This window comes from Seriola lalandi, unplaced genomic scaffold, assembly GCF_002814215.2.
Source record: "Seriola lalandi dorsalis isolate HSWRI2012SDOR001 ecotype SW California unplaced genomic scaffold, Sedor1 jcf7180002054965, whole genome shotgun sequence".
NCBI lineage: Eukaryota > Metazoa > Chordata > Actinopteri > Carangiformes > Carangidae > Seriola > Seriola lalandi.
Genome location: NW_019525516.1, coordinates 963,320 through 983,992, shown reverse-complemented (window position 1 = coordinate 983,992; position 20,673 = coordinate 963,320). Strand labels below are relative to the sequence as shown.

The 20,673-nt window shown below is 41.6% G+C and overlaps 1 protein-coding gene across 1 annotated transcript; it reads left to right on the top strand.

Annotated features, from left to right (window-relative positions):
• Positions 1-794: 794 nt before the first annotated feature.
• Positions 795-19,154, top strand: frmpd2 (FERM and PDZ domain containing 2). The gene is made up of 30 exons (XM_023395501.2): positions 795-990; positions 3,585-3,706; positions 4,039-4,202; positions 4,663-4,728; positions 4,833-5,012; positions 5,154-5,229; positions 5,915-6,002; positions 6,343-6,499; positions 6,727-6,798; positions 7,438-7,612; positions 7,708-7,843; positions 7,953-8,091; positions 8,758-8,910; positions 9,023-9,208; positions 9,328-9,487; positions 9,589-9,787; positions 9,990-10,090; positions 10,404-10,484; positions 10,573-10,680; positions 11,158-11,274; positions 12,324-12,505; positions 12,742-12,840; positions 13,844-13,937; positions 14,210-14,295; positions 14,480-14,675; positions 15,971-16,185; positions 17,031-17,097; positions 17,186-17,323; positions 17,454-17,559; positions 17,765-19,154. The coding sequence occupies exons 2-28, from the start codon at positions 3,586-3,588 to the stop codon at positions 17,221-17,223; spliced, it is 3,456 nt and encodes a 1,151-aa protein (XP_023251269.1). The 5' UTR covers positions 795-990; position 3,585; the 3' UTR covers positions 17,224-17,323; positions 17,454-17,559; positions 17,765-19,154.
• Positions 19,155-20,673: the final 1,519 nt, after the last annotated feature.

The window sequence follows — 20,673 nt, the reverse complement described above, 5'->3', positions numbered from 1 at the left end:
AAATATGTACTCAAGTAGGCTACTATACTTGTACAGTAGATGTACTTTACTTGGATATATTCTTTTTATGCTACTTCATATTTCTGCTGCACTACATTTATTAGACAGCTATGGGTTTGTGTGTTTACCTGGGCAGGAACAGCAGCCTGTTGCTGTAAGTTTTGAGAATGAACAGAATGAATTTATACTTGTTATTTGCATGTTTTTAAATGGAAAATATACACTAAGAAATCACATAAAAGATGAGAAATTTCTAGTTTATATTACACAACAGACATCAGGCGTAGTTACACCCATCTATATGACCTGAAACATATTACACATATGTTAACACATCAGTGTTACATCTCATCAAGATCCATTTTTGAAAATAGTACTTTGACCATTGATACTTAATTACATTTGACATTTAAATTTAAATTCATACTTTTACGTCCATCTAATTTTTAAATGCACAACACTATGGTTATTCTTACTTTAATATAAATAATATAAATGTGTAGCGTGTTCCTTGAAATCTAGATATTTAGAGAGCCATATGTATTAGCCAGTCAGCTGTGTGTTAATCTATGCAAGGCGCTAATAGAAAGTGGGACAATTATTGTGTCACTTGTGGCTGAAACATCAGATTACCACAGTGCCGCCTACAATGGATTGGTCCTTTGCTGCCCCATCTGCCGTTAGCCTGCCCTGCAAATCCAATTATGTTCTTATGGTCCCCAGTCTAAAAATAGTTGAAAATGACGGAAAACGCAGAAACAACACGTCATTAGTTGGTAGCACAGACGAAATTATGTTATGGAGCTGATGTGTTCTTTCTGTAGAGACAATTGATCTGTCTTGTGTGACAAGCTGCCATGAGAGACAATAGCACTCGGACCAGGGAGAGGTGGGTGCAATGGCAGCACGGGATGTATAAGAGGACGGATTAGAGTGGCGAATGTCTGAAGCAACTTAAGAAGAATCTCTTCAGATACTGGATGAAATAAGGTAGGCCACATAATTTGTAAAAACCAAGTTATACTCTTTTTAGTCTGAACATTACTCGTCAAACCACCTGTAGGCCTAGAATCCACTGACTGTAACCAATACATGTTACCAATAGTCAGCATGTTTTTTGTTCTCTTCTCTTTATGTCAGCTGCTGTAACAACTCAATTTCCCTCTGGAATCAAAACTGACAGTGGTTAATTTGCAGGGTCGCATGGTGAGATTGAGCAAAATCCTCAAACTCATACGTGAGTGAGAAGCAGGATGCTGGTTAAAAAGAGCGCATGTGCTCAAATCAGATTTCCCTGGATGAATTAAAGAATTCCACTGAGTCGATCCTTAGTTTTGCTTTGTTTCTCTACAACTGAGTTAACATGTGTTTCACGACTAAAATCACTGTCAGACGCTCCGTGTGAAGGGGGTGGCAGTGGAATTTGGCATACACACTTACACCTGGTCAGTCACACTACTGTGTTTATCTAGCATTTTTTAGTTAGTTTTCAATTGACATCATTATTGCCTAATTAGCTAAATATTGTAATTTCAAACAACTTGTAGATCTATATTATATGTGATCATAAACACAGATTATTTCAGCTACAGACACCTCGCCCGTGGCTAAATTGGTTGAATTAAATCAGAGTACACATAACCTGATTAACAGAGCTGGGTTATTTGGCAACGTCTCAAATTACAGTGGCAAGCGTGGTCTCTGTCAGTGATGTAATTCTGTGCTGTGTGTGTCAGAATGAATGCAAAGCAATGTCTAAACAGCAGAAATACCAACAGCAGTAATTAAAACTGTACATCTAATTAAGTTGAAATAGATTAAAGTGATATAAAGAAGTAAAATACTCAAGATGGACATGCACACTAACAACATTCTGCATTTTCCTCCTCTTATCCTCCTAAAAGAGAAGGAATAAGGTGATGAGTAAGAGACTTCCTGGAGGCTTCCACACCAACATCCGGACATTAATCTGATAGTCAAACACATGATGAAAACCCAAGTTACTGGGGTTAATGAGAATCATGTTAATACAAAGTGTTGTGTTGTATAATCTAGTTATTCATCAGATTTAGATCTTTATCTAAAGCCACCAGGGATGTTAGTTACAGCGAAGTAACACCACAAACTGCAACGGCTCATCAGTCAAAAGTTTTTCTTTTTCTTATCGTTACTGGAGTCTCCGCTTTTATTCACCATCGTGAAAGAGTGACTTCAGTTTGGTCTTCTGTCTGTTTTGTGCCACGCAATCTGAGCAAAGATAAGTGGGGCTGAACATGGCGCCTTGTCATGGCACAGTGTGGTGATTCTTGTATTGCAAAGTTACTAGAAGTATTTGCCCATCTGGTGATTGTTCTTATTTCAAAAGGTTCAAGCCACTAAGAATTCTGTGAGTAATCTTTCTAATCTAAACGTCTCCTGACAAGAGCAACTGTCAAGTTACGGGAACAGATGCATAAAACGGTTGATGTGGTAAAATTAGATTGCAGATGTTTCTCCTCCCATGGTGATGTTAAATAATCAATCATCAACAGGACTCTGTATATTTTTACCCAGTGAAAATAAGTCCTGAAAGTTTGGCTATGTCACAAGAGAAAACATTCAACATGCTTTTCCCGTAGCCAATGTATCAATCAATTAATCAATGTATTATTTTCTTAAATGGACAAAAATACTAATAAATGGGAAAATGAAAAAAGCCACATTTATTGATTTTTACTGGCAAACAAATAAAACAGAAAAAAAACTTGAAGCACTGTAAGGAATTAATACACCTAGTTGATAAAAACAAATACGTTCTAAAATATCCTAATAACTCTGTATGCAAATCAAGAAATGCGCTTTAACAACTTGTTGAAGTAATTAATTTCATCTGAACTAATGATGTGTAGTCAATTACTGAAATCCTCTCAAGGTAATTTATAATGTCAGAGGTCCTTTAACGTAAGAACATGAGAGCTTTAAAACTACTCAACACCAGACTCAAACTCAGGCTGATACAGTAAGTAGAGAAAAAATACAATTTAACAAACAAGAAAGACACAATTTAGAAATAAATATCTTTTGAAAACTTAAACTGCAGCTTCTTGGAGTCTTTTAATCGATTTACTTTAGTCAAACCAAAAAGGAAATTGAATCCACTGAAGCTCAGACCTCTATATTCTGTGTTTTTATTTTATTTCATGTCAAGCGAGATGTTGACATCCTTTCATTTTATTTCCCCTTTATTTTATTTTGATAGGGAAAGTATGAAAGCAGTTAGCATTGTTGGAGAGTTGGATTTGTTTCTTATTAGATCTAATTCCTCTTAACCCTAAGCTTGTCTGTCTGAAACTCTGACCTCTGACCTCTAAGCTGTGTCTGATGTAGCCTATAACTCAATGGGACTCTTGTCACTGGGTAATTCTTGCTATCAACCCTTTCCTTTAAATAAACATGTAGTAATGGACGTATAACTTGTATTCTTCCCTTACAGAAAACATTTTTGTTCTGAAGAAAAATTTTTGGTGTCACCTGCAAATCAAAAATTGCTCAGTCAATGTAAATGTCGTGTGTGTGTGTGTGTGTGTGTGTGTGTGTCCTGGCAGGATGGGTACGTTTGTGACCCTGGCAGAAGTGTTGGAGGCCCGGGGTTCACCGCTGGATGAGGATGAGGTCTGGTGTCTGCTGCTCGCCACCACTGAGGCTCTGCTGGACATCTCCAAAAAAGGTAACCACTCACCAACTTCAATTTCCTCCCAGATCCAGCTGTTACCTGGCTACTGGGTGCGGTTCAAAGGCAGCGTTCAAGAGCATCCAAACCGAATGAGTTTAAAATGTATCACCACGAATCTTTGTATTCATATGACCGTATGAAAGCTCTTTAACCTCTTCATCCCTCTCTGCTCTCTTTTAATGATAGTCTCATACTTGCTTTCACCAAACTCATTTTCCCATCTGGCATGCTTTCACAGAATGTGCAACCCTATATGACGAAGGCGAAAGTTATCAAATCCTCGGAGTTGGTAAATGTCACCGGCTTCTGTTCTGCTCTCTGGTCAGGTTCAGGCAACATGTGCAGTGTGCTAAGCCCAGGCTCGATGCTGCTGTCAGCCAATGGGAGTCTGGCCTTCAAGAGCTGCGTGCGATACGAAGACGTGGCCTCCTTCACGGCTCCTGAGGTCCAGCACTCTCACGCAGCCTCCACCAGGACTGCACTTGAAAAGGTCAGAAAACTCCGACTTGCATAGTTGTTTTGAGGACATCTCGTATTCACTTTTCATCTTTTCTACATGTAATTGCATGTTTTGTTGTGAAACACTGGCTGGTTTTATCCCTTTAGGCTTCTAAAAACTCATTAAAATGAATCACTCATAGACTGATGATTGATGTATTGAACCTATAACGGGATCACACTATAAAGGTTTATAAAGGTGAAATTGATTTGTTTTAAGACGACAAAAAGTAAAGAAATAAGAAGAAATCAGGTCCATAAACAAGTTATATTTAAATGATTATTTTTACTTTTCTCTATCTGTCTTTGCGTATGTGCTCTAATTATTCAAAACATTTTGGTGACCTTTTAATCACAAAATGCAAAAATTGTTAGGAATCAGTTAATAGCATGAGCTACGCACATACAGTAGAACTCGAGACAAAGTGTTTACTTGTTCTGCTTTCCATCAGATGGTCGTGTACTCACTGGGGATGACTCTGTACTGGTGCGTTGATTATCATCTACCTCATAATCAGGTACTTTCTTCCTTCTTATCTTCTACCTCTTGCTCAAACTCACTCTTGCATATTCTTTGTACTTCAGTGCATCATCTGTTGTCCTGTCACTTGTGTCCATGCAGCCGGTCCAGCTGAGTGCAGAGCTGGATGGTTTGCTGTTGAGTATGTGTGAGGACATGGTGGTGAGGAGGACCAACCTCCTGACGGTGCTGGAGATCTGTGAGCTTCACCACAAGGCCGCGATGCTGCCTCCTGCTGAACGCCTCATTCGACAGCTGGTTGAAGATGTTTACAGAAACTCGGTGAGTTTGCGCCAAGTGGGCGGCGGTTGATTGATTTGGTTTGGTTTAAGCTAAGGTCATGTTTGGTTTTGAGTAGTTTTAATTTAGTTAATTTAGTTAGCACCTATTCTCTGCTTGCTGCTTGAGCTGATATCTTTGCAGGTTGATCATGTGTCCCTGGCTGAAAATGGATCCCAGCTAACAGACCGCAGTCAAATGGTCAGGGACAGATTACACAGTAAGATACTGATCCCTTCTGTCAGATTTGAGGCCTTAGTTTCACATTTTAAGAAACACACTTACTCGCTTTCTTGCTGAGAGTTAGACGATGAGATGAATACCACTCTCTGTTCGATCAATAACATGTTATACCGTATATAGTTTTTCAAAAAGTCTGGCACTAATCCCCTAAACATGTTTTTATTATACTTAAAAAATGATATAAAAGAGATATATTGTGTAGAGTAATGAGCTTTAGCTTTCAAGGTGCTGGTGGGCAGATTTCTCACCTTTGGACAGGCCAAGAATAGCCCCATTTCCAGTCTTGTGCTAAGCTAGGCTAACTGGCTGCTGGCTGTAGCTTCATATAGCACTCTCATGTCTGTATGGTAAATTTGAAGCAACTGCCAGCGGTCAGTTAGCTTTAGCTTAACATAGAGACTGAAAGCATGGGGTAACAGCTAGCCCGACTCTGTCCATAGAAAACAAAATCCAACTACCAGCACCAGTACCAGTCGCCCACTCTTGCTTCTAGCTTTTATTTTTTCTACGCTAAGCTAAGCTAAGCTAAGCTAAGCTAAGCTAAGTTAAGCTAAGCTAACCAATGGCATCAATGTTCTCATCTAACTATCAGCAAGGAAGAGAGTAGGTAGGTGTAATATTATAATGTGGATATAAGTTTTACATACCAATTTGTTTTCCAGGGGGCTCCTTCAGTTACTCATCATGGGCGCTGAAGAAGAAGATTTCTAGAACATTCTCAGGAGCGTGTTATCCCTCCGATCCCACAGGGTATGAAGTCTGTGTCCAAATATATTTTACACACCTCGTAACAGACATGTTTTAGCGCCTCATACATTGGCATAAACCCATTTTGCACGCTTGAATCAAAGTAGCTACGAATAAAATGCTCTAAAATCATATGTTGTTTATGTCACAGTTGAGTAGTTGATTAAATGCTAAAAACAGTGTGGAAAAAGAGACAGAAACTGTGCTGGGAAGACAACCACCACCCAAAGGACAAAGCGAATGCAATTAAAAGATATATTGTCTGGTTGCAAGCCATCTTTTCATGAGTGACAGATCTCGACTCCCATCAGACTGAAAATGGAAAACTAAATTTTTTTCCCAGGATTCCCTCGGGAGGTCGACACAGAGAGAGTTACGGCAGCTGGCAGCAGCTGAACCGCAGCCCTTGTAGTCCATACATGGATGGTAATCGTAACGCCAACTTCAGATCCCTCGCGCAGTTTGAGTCCACAATGAGTCTGAATGACAAGAAAGCCAAGGTGCGTAATTTAATTTAATATGCTGACATTGACGCTTATATGAAATTACATAAAGGGTAAAGGAAATAAGGTAACGTTGTGCATTTTGTCTGCAATTCTTCTGGCTAATTCTTCACATCTCGTTGAGTTGCAGCATTTTAAACAACAGATACAAACCTGATTATGTGACCAAGACTGGTTTGGCAGCATATTCACTTTTTCTCTTTCCCATTTCCATTCTGTCACAGGACGTGGGCCCGGAGTTTATCAGAATGTTAGATGAGCCGCTAGTTGTCTTAGAGCTGCCTGGATCCATCGTGGTGAGTTCTTGAGAAGAAACAAAACAAAACAAAAAAAACAGACTAATTTCTGTCATTGTGAATTTTTGGAGAGGTTTATATTAATTTAAAGTGACTTTTTTTGATGTGTGTGGAGGACATCCACTGCGACTGTTCTCTCTCTCTCTCTCTGAGACGGTCAGTGGGAAGTTGGACTGACCAGGGAAATATGAGGAGTGGTTTAGATGATGTGACTCACTTCTTGAATCTCCCCTTCACCAATTTAAATCAGTCTTTGTAAATATAGAATACAGCATGACTCCTCAACTGCGTGACATGAATTTCTTTAGAAACGAATTTTCTTTCATACTTAGCAAAACAACAGCCAAGCAAATGGTGTGTTTGTCCATTCAGATATGGGAAGGGTTCACCTTGACCTTTCAGTCAAGGAGAGTGTTTGTGATTCATCTTTTTGTACAACCTCCTCGAGTACTTGAGAACCTAGTTTTTAAATGTCGTACCTTATGCTTATTAATCTGAAACAGCAGCATTTTCCATTTTATGCATCACCTTCCAAACCTTACCACCAAGGGTAGGGTTTTTTACTGACTACCAAAAACAATGAACCACAAATTCTTTCTTTAAATGTGTTGTTGTTGTTGTTGTTGTTGTTTTTGGCAGTCAAAGAAAGGGAAATCTCCAACCACCCAGAGAGAGTTGAGTGTGGTGATGCCAAACAGTCAAAGGATCCTGGTCAAGTGTGAAGTGAAATCCAGAGGAGGAGACGTCTTTGACATGATTGTGGCTCACTCCAACCTGATGGAACATTTCTACTTTGGCCTTGCTTATATTGATGGTAAAGAAGCAGACAGATTTAAGACAGATGAGTCAGTGAGTGAATGACTGAATGGATGTATCTGACTGACTCGGATGTTTCTCTTCTCCGGTCAGATAATGAGTTTTTCTTCGTGGACAATGACACCAAGATTTCCAAAGTTGCTCCAGATAGCTGGAAGAAAGTGCCTACAGCCACCTTTGTTCTTTTCTTCAGGGTCAAATTCTTTGTCAACGACATTTCACTTCTTCTGTGAGTATCTTTCTTTCTTTCTCATGTCATTATCAAAAACAAGCAGTTACAAAACGTGTCTTGTAAAGCCGTCTAGAATCGTTGAAATGTGTGCTGTCTTCTCCATCAGGCAGAGACAGACCCGCCACCAGTATTACCTGCAGCTCAGGAGAGACCTTTTGGAGGACAGGCTGTCCTGCCACGAGGAGACAGCTTTGTACCTGGGGGCTCTGGCCCTGCAGACGGAGTATGGAGACTGCATGCCTGAGGTCGCGCACACTAAAGCCATTTTCAAAACTGTCTCCTCAAGAACTGTCCAGCAACGTAGTATTGCACTTCCATTAGCTGGGTGATTCACAATGTGGATGATGAAGCAGCAGAGTCTGAGAAATCCTGACATTTAGAGGTCCAGGTCCAGACGCACTGAATCCTGTATTTCCCATAAATAGCATCTTCCGTCTTTGCCATGGGAATGTCCGAATATTTGAAACTCCATACTCTTAGTTTCCAGTGAAGTTAGTTAATTATACATTTCTTGTCCCCAAGCCCAGACTGAGATAACCCTGTTGACATCACTGTGACATCATCAGGGATCATTTCCTTACACACAGAAGACATTATACGACTGTTTTCACAGGTGGATTGCACCTTTAAAGACAGAAACAATCTAAAGGTTGTCAGATTATAATTGTCTCTTCAGTTGTCATAGCATGACAAGTGTTCACCTAATACCACTGTATCTTTAAGACTACATTTCCCATAAGCCCGGTTGCCTTTTGAGGGAAAAAACAGATGATAACTCTTCTGTTGCCCTATCTATATGCATTTTACAATTCTCCATCATTAAAATGCAATTTTAAAATCATATCCTGCTAATCTGTATGAATATATTCATTGGATTATATAAATAAATCGTTTTGATCTGTTGTGTTTAGGTGTATGGTAGGAACTACTACCGCCCTGACCAGTATGTCTCCAAAAGTGTGATGGAGAAACGTGCCTTGCCTTACGTTCAGGAGGAGCTGCTACGACTTCATACCAACAACGCTCAGATGCTCAGTGACGAATCAGAGCTCGAGTTCCTCAAGGTGGCAAAGAAGCGAAATTTCATCTAATGATGTTGAACAGGCTGTACTTATTACCATCACTACAATTAGTATCATATGAAGCACTGTTGCCACTTTCTGTTTCTATTGTTAGGGGTGTCAGCAGTTGCCTGAATACGGCGTGTTGTTCCACCGTGTGATGCGTGAGAAAAAGCCTTCAGAGGGAGAGATTATCCTCGGGGTTTGTGCCAAAGGACTCATCGTCTTTGAGATTAAAGATGGCTGCAGATCCACCAGTCAGACTTTCTACTGGAGGGAGACGGCAACCATCTCCTCTAACGTGAGTGGAATGAAGAAATTGTCATTTCAATCCGTTTGTGTATGAAACTCAAATTAGTTGCAAAATAAAATCGGATCCAAAATAAAAAACGTGGAACTTTTTCTTCCCTTTTCCTGCAGAGGCGTAAATTTGTAGTCGAGAGCCGTGGCAGCAAGAAGAAGTACACCTTCATCACAGAAAGGTCGAAGATAGCCAAATACCTGTGTAACCTGTGTTCAGCCCAGCACAAGTTCAACAATGAGATGAACTCTCGCCAGCTCAGCCAGAGCCTGGTCTCAGGTCAGTCACTCCTCAACAAGGAGAGGACATTCACGAAAAGGCAAAACCGACATCCAGTTACTGAAGACTAAATATTTCTCTGCTTTTGCTTTTTTTTCCAGTGTCGAACATCGTGCAGTACGCAGCTGTGTGTCGTGCTCAGAGCAGCCGGCGCAAGTCCTTCTCGTGCTCGGAGACACCACAGGATGACAGCGGTCTGAACACGCCTCAGGATGAGTCCCTAACCAAACTGTGTGACGACATCGCAGCCAGGATCGAGGCTCGCGTCAAACAGCAGCGCCAGAGCCTCAACGAGCAGAGGTACACAGTTCATCCGGCGGTTTCCACAACCACAAACTACAACAAAGAAAAACAAGAACGTCTTACATTTGAAGTTGTTTCACTTTGATGCTGTTGGCAACATGAACAACTTTATTTATTCATAGAGAAACAATTTGTTCCAGACTTTCCGAAAGATACAACAAATTCACTGAAGATAGTTTTCTCACTGTGTCTTCTGCAGCACCTGCTCCAGCAGTCAGCGCAGCAGCACTGGTATGCGTTCCCCAGCGTTCTCTCAGAGGAGCGGATCTGAAGCCCCGTCTGGTTCTCCAGCAGCTCGAGGTCTAGTATAACCCAGAGTACTGCTCACCTTCCTTAACCGATAACCCGCGCATGCCAGATAGTGTACCATAAGTACTCTAGTAAGCATCACATTACATGGCATGTATTCATTTGGCAGACGCTATTATCTAGTGAGGGAAAACACTCAAGCTTCCCTCCCAAAAGCATTTAATTTGGTTGCCTATTATTCTTTGCTCCATCATAAACAAAACTGTTGGTGGTGCCTCATGCTTTAGGGGATTGCCCCAGTTGACTGTCACATGTCTACAGTGTGAGTTAATGTTGATGTTTTCTTTCAATATGTATCTCACAGAAACCCCAACTAAAACGGGGTCATCGTCAGAGAGAGAAGTCTTATGTGTTTCCTTAAAGAAAGACCCAAAGTTTGGCCTCGGTAAGCTGATCACACTTTATCACATGATTTTTTACTAAATCATGATATTATAGAAAAGTGATGACTGAAGGGTTTTGTGCCCACCCAGGTATAGTGATAGTGGGAGAGGACACTGTGGGCCGTTATGATTTGGGCATCTTTGTTGCTTCGATTGTGCCTGGTGGACCAGCTGATAAGGACGGACGCATCAAACCAGGTAGATAATCACGTGGATCATTTGCGCTTTGTCCGCCACAACACTGTGTGCACTGAAGTTCCACTTTTCACCGTCTGCAGAACTTTGCTTTTCGCTTTGTCTTCATCACATATTAATATAAATAAAGTTTTTCTTGCTTTCTAAAAACAGCTCTAATTTGTTCTACTTCAGTGCTTTCAATTATTCTGCAAGTGTAGGTGTCACTTTTACCTAATTTTGGAGCAAACTCCAAACTTATACCGTGAAGAGGGGTTCATTTTGAATTCATCCAACACCTCCTGCTGTTTTAAGACAGTGGATGCAGAAGCCGTGTAGTGGGAGAGCGCAAATGAGGACAGAGAGGGTGCAGGGAGGTGTCTATGGGACTCAATCACAGGCCATCGGGGTCACACGCGGGTTCAGAAGTGGTGGTGGGGGTCTTCGCTTCCCCACTGTTACTGGACACCAGCATCATTTGACTATGACCTTTGCCCTCAGGTGGTCGTCTGATCTCTCTGAACCACATCAGCCTGGAGGGCGTCACTTTTAGCGAGGCAACAGAGGTCATGCAGAGCAGCCCAGAGGAGGTGCAGCTCATTATCTCACAGCCAAAAGGTGCTCTCTCTCTCTCTCTGTGTATGTGCGTGTGGTTACTGTATGCGTGTGAGGATAGTGTGGCTGTGACCTTTACCCTTCTTTGTTTGCATGAGTAATGGGTGATTTAGTAATTAGCTCATTCTACTGATGCACCTGCTCTGAATGAATAAAATGTAAAAATTAGATCTGCATTCATTCCTCTTCTGAGCGGTGAACAGTGTCTTTTTTGTTCTTTTAGCATGTGTTCCTAGTTGTACTGTTTAGCTGTTCATTGTCTTATACATTAATATGTCAATAATGTATTTCATTGCGCTTTTACATTGTTTTTTTCTCGCCTTTTTTGTCCTCCTGCAAAAAGTCTGCTTTTATGAACTCATTTTACCCTCAAGGGTGCAGACAATTCCATCATAAAAATACAAATGTTTAACAGTATTAACATAAATTGTCTATATGGTGATACGAAGCTACAGCCTGTTAGCTTAGCTTAGCTTATTTTAGCTTACAGTATCATTAAAGCTGGAAACAGGGGCTTCTGGTGAAGCTTGACTCCAGCGGCAACTAAACGCTAAATTCCCGTTGGACCAGTGTCACCTGCGAACTGCGGGTCACATGACTGATGGAGAGCTAAAGGTGTCAGAAGGCTAGTTTTCTGTAGCATGTCTACTCCTTCCTTTAAAAAATGAATAAAACTCTATACAGCAAACTCTCTTCGGGTCTTTTAGACTCAGATCAATTCTCAAATAAATTCTGGGAAAGAATTAGCTCAATACCACTCTGGTATCCATACGCTAAAGCTTGAAGCGACAACAAACATAGCTGAGCTTAGCACAAAGACTGAAAACAAGGGGAAACAGCTAGCTAATTTGTGCTAAGCTAAGCTAACTGGCTGGTGGCAGCGGTATAAGTCTTCTCATCTAACTCACAGCAAAACTGTTCATTTAACGCACGTCAGACAACAAAAGAGGAAGAATAGTTGGTTACTCTTACAGCGTATGAACACTTTAAAGATTTCCTACTTTCCTACTATTTTTGAGGTATAACATTAACGTTGTTATTTCTGCCTCCAGTCTCCCTCAGTCCCAACAGTGTGCGCTCCCCTGTGCTGAGGAATTACGAATCCCAGGCCACGCTGATGACATATGCCCAATCAGGGGAGGACAACCTTGATGAGATGGTTTCAGTCCTGATGACGCCGAAGACCGGCAACAGGCTGAACGTCCCCTGTGAAGTCCGAGGCCTCAGCGCCCAGGTAGAATCATGGTGGTGGTTCAGGTGTTTTTTGGGGGTTTTTTTTAAACCCAGGATTAAAACTCAGAGGTCAGTATTAATGTTAACAATACAAAGAACCTACTGTATCTCCAATAACTCCTGTGTTTTATTCAGTGGCGGTGGCCTGTCAAATATAACAAGGTTACAAGCTTCCTTTTTTAAATTATTTTTTCTGTTCAGGCCTGAACTATCTGTTTCTGTCTGTGCTGGTTTCAGGACAGCTGCTCTCTGTCTCCCCCTGTAAACTGTGTGAAGCTGGAGGAGATCACTGTGGAGCTCAGCAAGGTCGCAGGAAGTCTGGGCATCAGCATCACTGTGAGTTTATGAAATATTTGTAATCGCATTGACTGATAAGTGATAGTGCACCAGTTGTATTCATTGTAAAATCTCCCTTCTTGGCTTGATATTTGATTACTGAAACAAACTACACTTATTGTTAATGTTGTCAAAGGTAGAATGAAGAAATCTGCCATTGCTCAGACATTATTGTCCCCCACTGATGTCACTGCATTTAACAGTATCTGGGCAGGTAGGAACTCCTTATGTGCCATAAAGCTGCTAACCTACACAAATCAAACTTATACTGGAAGCTTGACTTTATGGTGAAAGCCTCTATGGGTTTCAGACGTCTTTTCATCTTGAAGATAATATGACAATGAGGGAAGCGGAACAAATTATGTTTTCTGTTCACAAAATTATCGGTTAGGCATCCAAGCCTGCAAAATTGAAAATCGCAATTAGAAGAGCAACTCCTCTTCAGCAGTGGGTCACAAAGTCTGCCCCTCTCAATCTGATTAAGATCCGTGGTATGACAAGATTAGAGAGCGAGAGAGAGCGAGAGAGAGAGAGAGAGGGAGAGAGAGGTATGTATTACTCCACTGATCACCATTGCGTTATGAGCTGTAGCGCAACCTGTGTTTGGATGGAGCCCTACTGAATGATTTAATATCTATAAAGCCATTTCAGCTCATAAACCATTTATCACGTGTGGCCTTATTCAAAAATAGCTGACTTTGACAACCTCATACATCTTTGGGCAGTTTGATCTGTAACAGTGCATCGGATTCTGTGTGTAAAGTGTCACCTGACCTGCAAAATAACCAGTAAATATTGATGTCAGAGAGATGCAACTCAGTGAGAAGTGCAATAATTCCCTGCAGTAGAAGTTTAAAATAGCGGGAAAAAGTAAAGTACCTCAAAAAAAAAAAAAAAGTACTTGAGTAAAAGTACACTGCATTAAACACCGTGTTTTTCCTCCCTACCATGAGTATATCACTGATGAAAGTTGAACTAAAAGCCTCCGTCATTGATTGTTCAGGGTGGCGTCAACACTAACCTTCCTAATGGAGGAATCTACATCAAGAGCCTCGTCCCCGGAGGAGCTGCTGAGAGAGACGGACGTGTACATACAGGTATTACAGCTCCAATATCAATATCAGCCTGCGTGTGTCCTTGTGGAAATAAATCTGGTACGGTAATGGTGTGTTTGATTTGTAGACAGCTTTTTTTAACACTCACTTATGATGGGAAATTTGGTGTGTTGGCGTTTACCCGACGCTTTCAAAGCAGAATGAACGATAAGAGCGAAGCAGGAATCTAAGCATTCAGATAAATACACATTAAATCGTTAAAGCGTAATGAATCTTTTTGTTTGTCTATTTGTCCCCATCTTTTTCTGTTGCAGGTGACAGAGTGTTGGAGGTGGATGGGTTCAGCTTCCAGGGCTTCACCTATCAGCAGGCTGTGGACTGTCTGAGTAAAACCGGAGAGGTAAAGTGAGAGGACCATTAGAAACCCATGATTACTTATTTCAGGCGATGATAATGTTTAATTAACCGTAACTTCCTGCTCAGACTGTTTCCTGCCTCCTCCCAATCACATCCTCGTCTCCCCCCCTCCTCTCCTCTCCTCTCCTCTCCTCTCCTCTCCTCTCCTCTCCTCTCCTCTCCTCTAGGTGGTATGCTTGGTTGTGGAGAGGGAGCTGATGAACGTGCGTCGGGTTTCTCTCGGTGCAGACAACAGAGGCGGCGTGATCAGTCAGAGCCCCGGTCCAGCCAGCAGCCAGCCGAGACAAAACAGCTGCTCGTCCGTCAGCACCCCTCCAAACGCCAACAGTGAGCGGGCCAGGGAATACAGCTTTGTCACTGATGGTAGGACACCTCAGCTAGACCACTGGGTTTTAACTTAAGTGCACAAAACACAAAAAGAAAGCCCATTATCTCTTTCTGGGAAACTTCACGTCACACTATACTGGGGGAGAACGTTCGTTCGTGAGAGAACCTGTCAACTCTAAGCTGTTTGGTCTTTAAGAGCCGACCAGGCAGTCAGGCTAGTCTCGACTGCTTCAAGGTGAACTCTCACACACTTCCCTCCTCTTTCATCCTGATCTCCCTTTACTGACCCCGCCCTTCCTCTTCTTATCCCCCTGGCCTTCCTTATCCTTCGGCCCTTCTTTCTATATCTGTCATCCCACATCTCTCCCCCTGTCCTTTCCGCTGAAAATCACACAGTGGATCAAGAGTTCGAACGTGATACGGAGTCGATTTCCTCCTGCGTAGAGGTTGACATCTTTAACATCATCAACCATTAACACAAGATACGTGAGGCAGAAGTACTCCGTATCTGTTGACATCTAGATTTTCAAAATGTCCCTCCTGCCTAATTCTGCACAGACCCGTATTGTCGCTCATTTTTCTGTACCATAACGCACTGTGTGTATTTTTTTATTGAACAGTTGAACTGGATAATTTTCTATTCAGCACAATGACATTAAACTGATTCTACTGTTCTTTTTCAGTTCATCCTCGCATGTCCTCTTCGGGAGGCTGAAGAGGACATGCGAGTGACAATTGGCTTTACTTTGACGAGCGAATATTTTTCATTTACTCTTGAAAAAACAAACCTTGATTTCATGATGTCCCTATGATGACAACATCTTTTTCTCTGGGGACAAAAATACTGAAACCCCAAACTGCACCTCGCTTGTGTGGTTGCTTCCAATACGGGGTCCGGCATCTCTAAATCTCACTGATTAACATGATATTCGCTTTGTTTAGTCCTCACACAAAACAACACGCTGCAGCTTTATGGGTTTTAAGGGAAGCTCGACGAAGCTAAGACGGGGAAGAGTCTAACTTTCCCATTGGGAAAGTTATTATCGTCACTCCCTCAATCCCCTGTTGTGTTGACCTTGTTGCATCCTTGTGTGGAGTAACAAGGTCCAAGACTATACACCGAATGCCAATTCTGCATTCATTTAATAAGACATTTCTCAAGCTGGATGACTGAACAGTACATTTTCTGTTTTTTTTGCAGTTTATTCGTTTTTATATTTAAGTTTAAACCTCACATAATCAGATTTATCTTTCCTTTTCCCTCCCTTCCACTCCCTCCCTCCATCCACCCCTTTATCTCCATGTACACTTCATCACTACCAAACCGTCAGACAACATCCAGGAGGTGACCCTGACCAAGAACGCCAATGGGCTAGGCTTCAGCTTCCTGATGTGCGAGCTAGATCCACCCACTCGGGACTTTGGCAGCCTGGTCCGGATAAAGCAGCTTTTCCCGGGCCAGCCGGCTCAGCAGAGCGGCAGGATCCAGGAGGGAGACGTCCTGTTGGCCGTGAACGGCCAGTCAGTCAAGGAGCTGTCCTATCCGGTATGTGCCGATTTCAAACAGTTCACGTCAGGTTTTCACCTTAGAAAATCATCTTACCTTTGGAACTGGAATAAGTATCCTGTCGGACTCTGCTGTTCTAAATCAGGTTAAGCCTCGTAAAGGTCTTGGTTACAATGCATACTGTAATAATGTGATTACGCTGCAAGGAGCTGGAGTTGCTCTAGAGTTGTAAAGGGCAAAATAGAGCTACGCATTGTTGCTCGGTTGCTGTCTGGTCACTGTGCAGGCAAAAGGCTGAAAATAGTACGAACAGATTAATTAACATGACTGATAATAGATTTACTAAACCAATCTTTTATTGGTATTATAAATAATTTTTATTATTAATAATTTTCCATGGGCAAGGGATGCAGAGTTGTTTAAAGTTGCCTTGTAGTATTATTGTATGACTCAGATGAATGTAGATTACGGTTTATGTTTACACTGAAGACATTTGACGTAGCTCATCAGCGTATGAGAGCTCAGTATGTGACGTCTTGTGTTTGATACGTACGCAGTTCAATGTGTTGGCTTGCTTTCGAATTTGATTTCTTCCGGCCGCTGAAGTTAACATGAAGATAATCTGTATCTGGCACCTTTATGACACTTGAATATAAATACTCGTTCATATAGCAGGAATCAGTGCACCAGTTCTTTATCCCGAACTGATCCAATATTCTGACCATATTCTACATAAATATGGATGGAAATACACAATTTCTACTAAATGTTTGTAATTTCCTGAGCATGAAAATCATGCATTTTAAAGATATTAAATACCCAGTACAAACAGCAGCTTCATTATAATCTAAAGCTCTGTTAACAGTTATTTCTTATCTCTGCAGAAGGTGCTGAGGCTGTTCAAGACTTCACCACCTGAGGTTCGACTGACTCTCTATCGGCCTGCCCCCGGTAAAGACACAGACACACACACACACACACACACACACACATACACACATTCTCTACTCTACTCATCTGTCCGTGTGTTTTTCTGTAGGGATCCTGCCTTCCATCGATCAGCTCACTGGCACATGAGTGATGTTGGACCGACGGAGAAGCGGCCGATGAGGCTGTTCCGATCAGAGCGCAGGAGCATTAAGCTGATCTAATCAATCGATGCAAACCCTGCAGAAAGGTCAGTGATGTTCCACCATGTGACATGATGTGATGTGATTTGACAGGACATGTTGTGATGGGTCTGTATACTGCGTGTGTGTGTTGTCACGTCTGATCCTATTTTCACCTTTTTTGTCTTTGTCACAAAGACACTGGGACGTCTAGTTAATGCTGTGCAGTAAAACAGAGGGATAAATCTTACTCAACATGCTGAGACCTGACATGATGCGACTCAGGGCGACACAGCAAGACGTGGTACACAACAAAATATTAATATTAAATATTACTAATAAGATTATGAGAGGATACATAACATTATCAGAAACAAATGGAAATCAGATTCTGTCCTGTGTTAGTGCTTCGCTCTCACTAACAAACTAGACAGGGACACACACACACACACACACACACACACACACACACACACACATTCACACGTTTTGTCCTTTTGGTTTTACAGGCAGACTGAAGAAACCAACATGGACCAGGAACGCACTGAGGGTGAATGTGGTAGTAGTTTGTGAAACCCTGAAGGTTTGTGAAGAGACTAGCTGGATAAAAAGGTGAGTGGCTGGATAACAAGAAAATATAATGACAATTCTGGATATGAGGTGGTTTTTTCTTTAATCATTTTCTTTGATTTCGTTCATTTCATGTAGAAAACAAACCTTTGATCTGATTTGACTTCACCTCGTTACGATGTCTTACAGCACATACATAACAAAACACAGCATGTAGTCAGGCAACCAGACACTACATTACATCAGACATTATCCTGCAACTAAGCAGCATCAATGCTATTAGTTTTATCACTTGCCTTCATAATCAGTACTTCCTGTTCAGCCTTCACAGATCTTAAAAGAGAAAAAAAAGGCACATTAGCTGGGTGTGTAATCTGACTCCTGTCCTGTCAACACACCAAACTCTGGTTTAACAGTTTGACAGACTGGGGAACAAAAGAGTCCTGTACTGTGTTCAGTCTAGCCTGCAGGACTTCTTCTTCTGTTTGATGTCGAAAGCTGATACTCTCCAGATAAAACATGGGAGGGGTCTGATGTAATATCACTAGCCGGAGCCCAGTATTTGCAGTATGAAAAAAATGACACAACGTCTTGCAATTCCCACACAACTGCAGAAAGATTTAACAGCGTTTTATTTTAAAATATTTACTGTGTCAGGAAGACCTGTGCTGCTACACCCAAACCAGATCACAGTTTTCATAGAGACAAAACAGCACAGCAGCAACAGCACCTGCTTTACTGAGGACTTCTGTGTTTCGCTGATGAAAATAGGAAAATCTGTCACACTGGCTCTTGGTGTGTTCAGTTACATTAAAACAGTATCAATGAATGAATGAACGGGATCCTTCCACATTTATGAGCAGAGAAAGAAATCCAGTCCACACCAGAAGCTCACCTGATCCCAACCACATCTGAACCACAACATAACCATTTTCTCAATTCAATTTAACCACATCAAGGCAGCAACAACCTTCAATGACTTCTAATGACTCTTCCTATGTTAACCACAAGGTGGCAGCATAACGCTGCAAGTAACAACACTGGTCCTCTCTGTTCTGCAATCAGCAACAGTTAGTTAGTGTTGGGTCTAATTCCACAATTAACAGCATTTCATGTTTTTCCTCCACAGGAAAGCAAAACTAAAGAAATTCGGATGACAATAAAAGAGGAAGAAAGAGTTTTGCAAGGACACAGGAACATTACAGATATGCAGAATACCACCCAGAATGCACTTGTTTACTAAATAAGCACTTCACTTGTATGTAGAAATACATGACATAGCAAAAATTGTGAATGCCATTTTTATATCATTAAAAGGTTTTTTCTGTATGGTAACTTCTTTCTCTTTTAATTTCCTGTCATTTTCTCAAAAAAACAAATGCCATTAAACCGCGTCTGAGTCAGAGACCTGAATATGGATGATCCACACATCCAAACATTCATTTAGTATCTGGACAAAACAAGAAGTACGTACAAGTACAGTCACACACACACACACACACACACACACACACACACCTCCCTGGGTGAGGAGCCAGTAATGGCCCCTCGTAAATAAGGGTTCCTGTATTTCGGTGAAACCTAGTAGTGCATCTGGATCCCATCAGAGCTCGTGTTCCTTTTGCAAATGATCCCAAATGTTTCTAATTATGCCAGAGGAGTCGGCACGAGGCTGTGCGTGTGCGCATGTGTGTATGTGTGTGTTGTTCCGTGTGCGTGTAATCGCCCTGACGGACCTGCACACCCATACACTGGCCTGTGTTTATGCATGAACGTGGTAACAGAGATGGACAGCGTGGTCGTGACCTCTACAGCCTCTGCTAAGGTCGCTGCACGTGGTGATGACTGATGAGTGTAAGACAGGGTGGGGACAGATTTTCTGCTGACATCACTGTCGCCCTGTTGTCCTCAAGTCCGACGTGGGGGGGGTGGGAGGTTACAGGTTGCAGGATGAGTTGTGGAATATGCAAAAAGTTAAAAGAATTTAAATCACACTACTACATATTGTGTGTGTGAGAAAAGACCTTCCTCACATTTGGATCTGTGCAATCTACATACTTTAAAGCCAGCACTCAGTGTGTAAGGCCTGAATCATGTTTAATATATGTAAATTGTTTGGATCGGAGGGTGTGGATCGCCCTTTTCACCGTCGGACTTAGCATACAGAACATGCAAATGTGATTGTTTGCAGTTGCATTGTGTTGTTACAGCCTTGTAGGTGCGTGACTGCACACACCGGGGAACATTTCATCGAGCGCTAACCGGTCCTTCACCACAGATGAACATGCTGGAGTCGAGCCATTGTTAACGGTGCCAAGTGTTGTGTTGAGTCAATAACGGGTTGCAACGAAAAGCATGATTTTAAGAAAAGAGACTTTTGTTGTTATATTAGTGAAAAACTTATCAGAGATGCTTCTTCTTCATGGCAGGTGTGGAGTCGTTACGGTTTTTTAAAGTAATTTTTATCACAGTTTGTTTGGACAATTTCTCCAAATTTCAATGAACATAATAAAACAGCGCTCTGGCTACCTTTGATTAGTCGCCTGCTTCAGACACTGTGACATTATTCATCTGTATTTATCTGTCACTACTTAGCAATAAAATTTGCTACTAATTAAAGCTGTGTTAATCAATATTTTTTATGTTTACAATGGGTCACATGATTTATTATAATGTTGAAGGACTCACTTATAGAAATGAACCAGCAGTTCTACAGAGTGTTTTAGCATCTCTCAGCTATTTGTTTTACAGCCTGCAGCTTTATTGGTTTGGTTCACTCTCAGCAGCTCGTTTCCAACGGTAGTAGGCTGTTGTTTTTTTTTTTAGCTCCAATAAACCAACTGTCGGC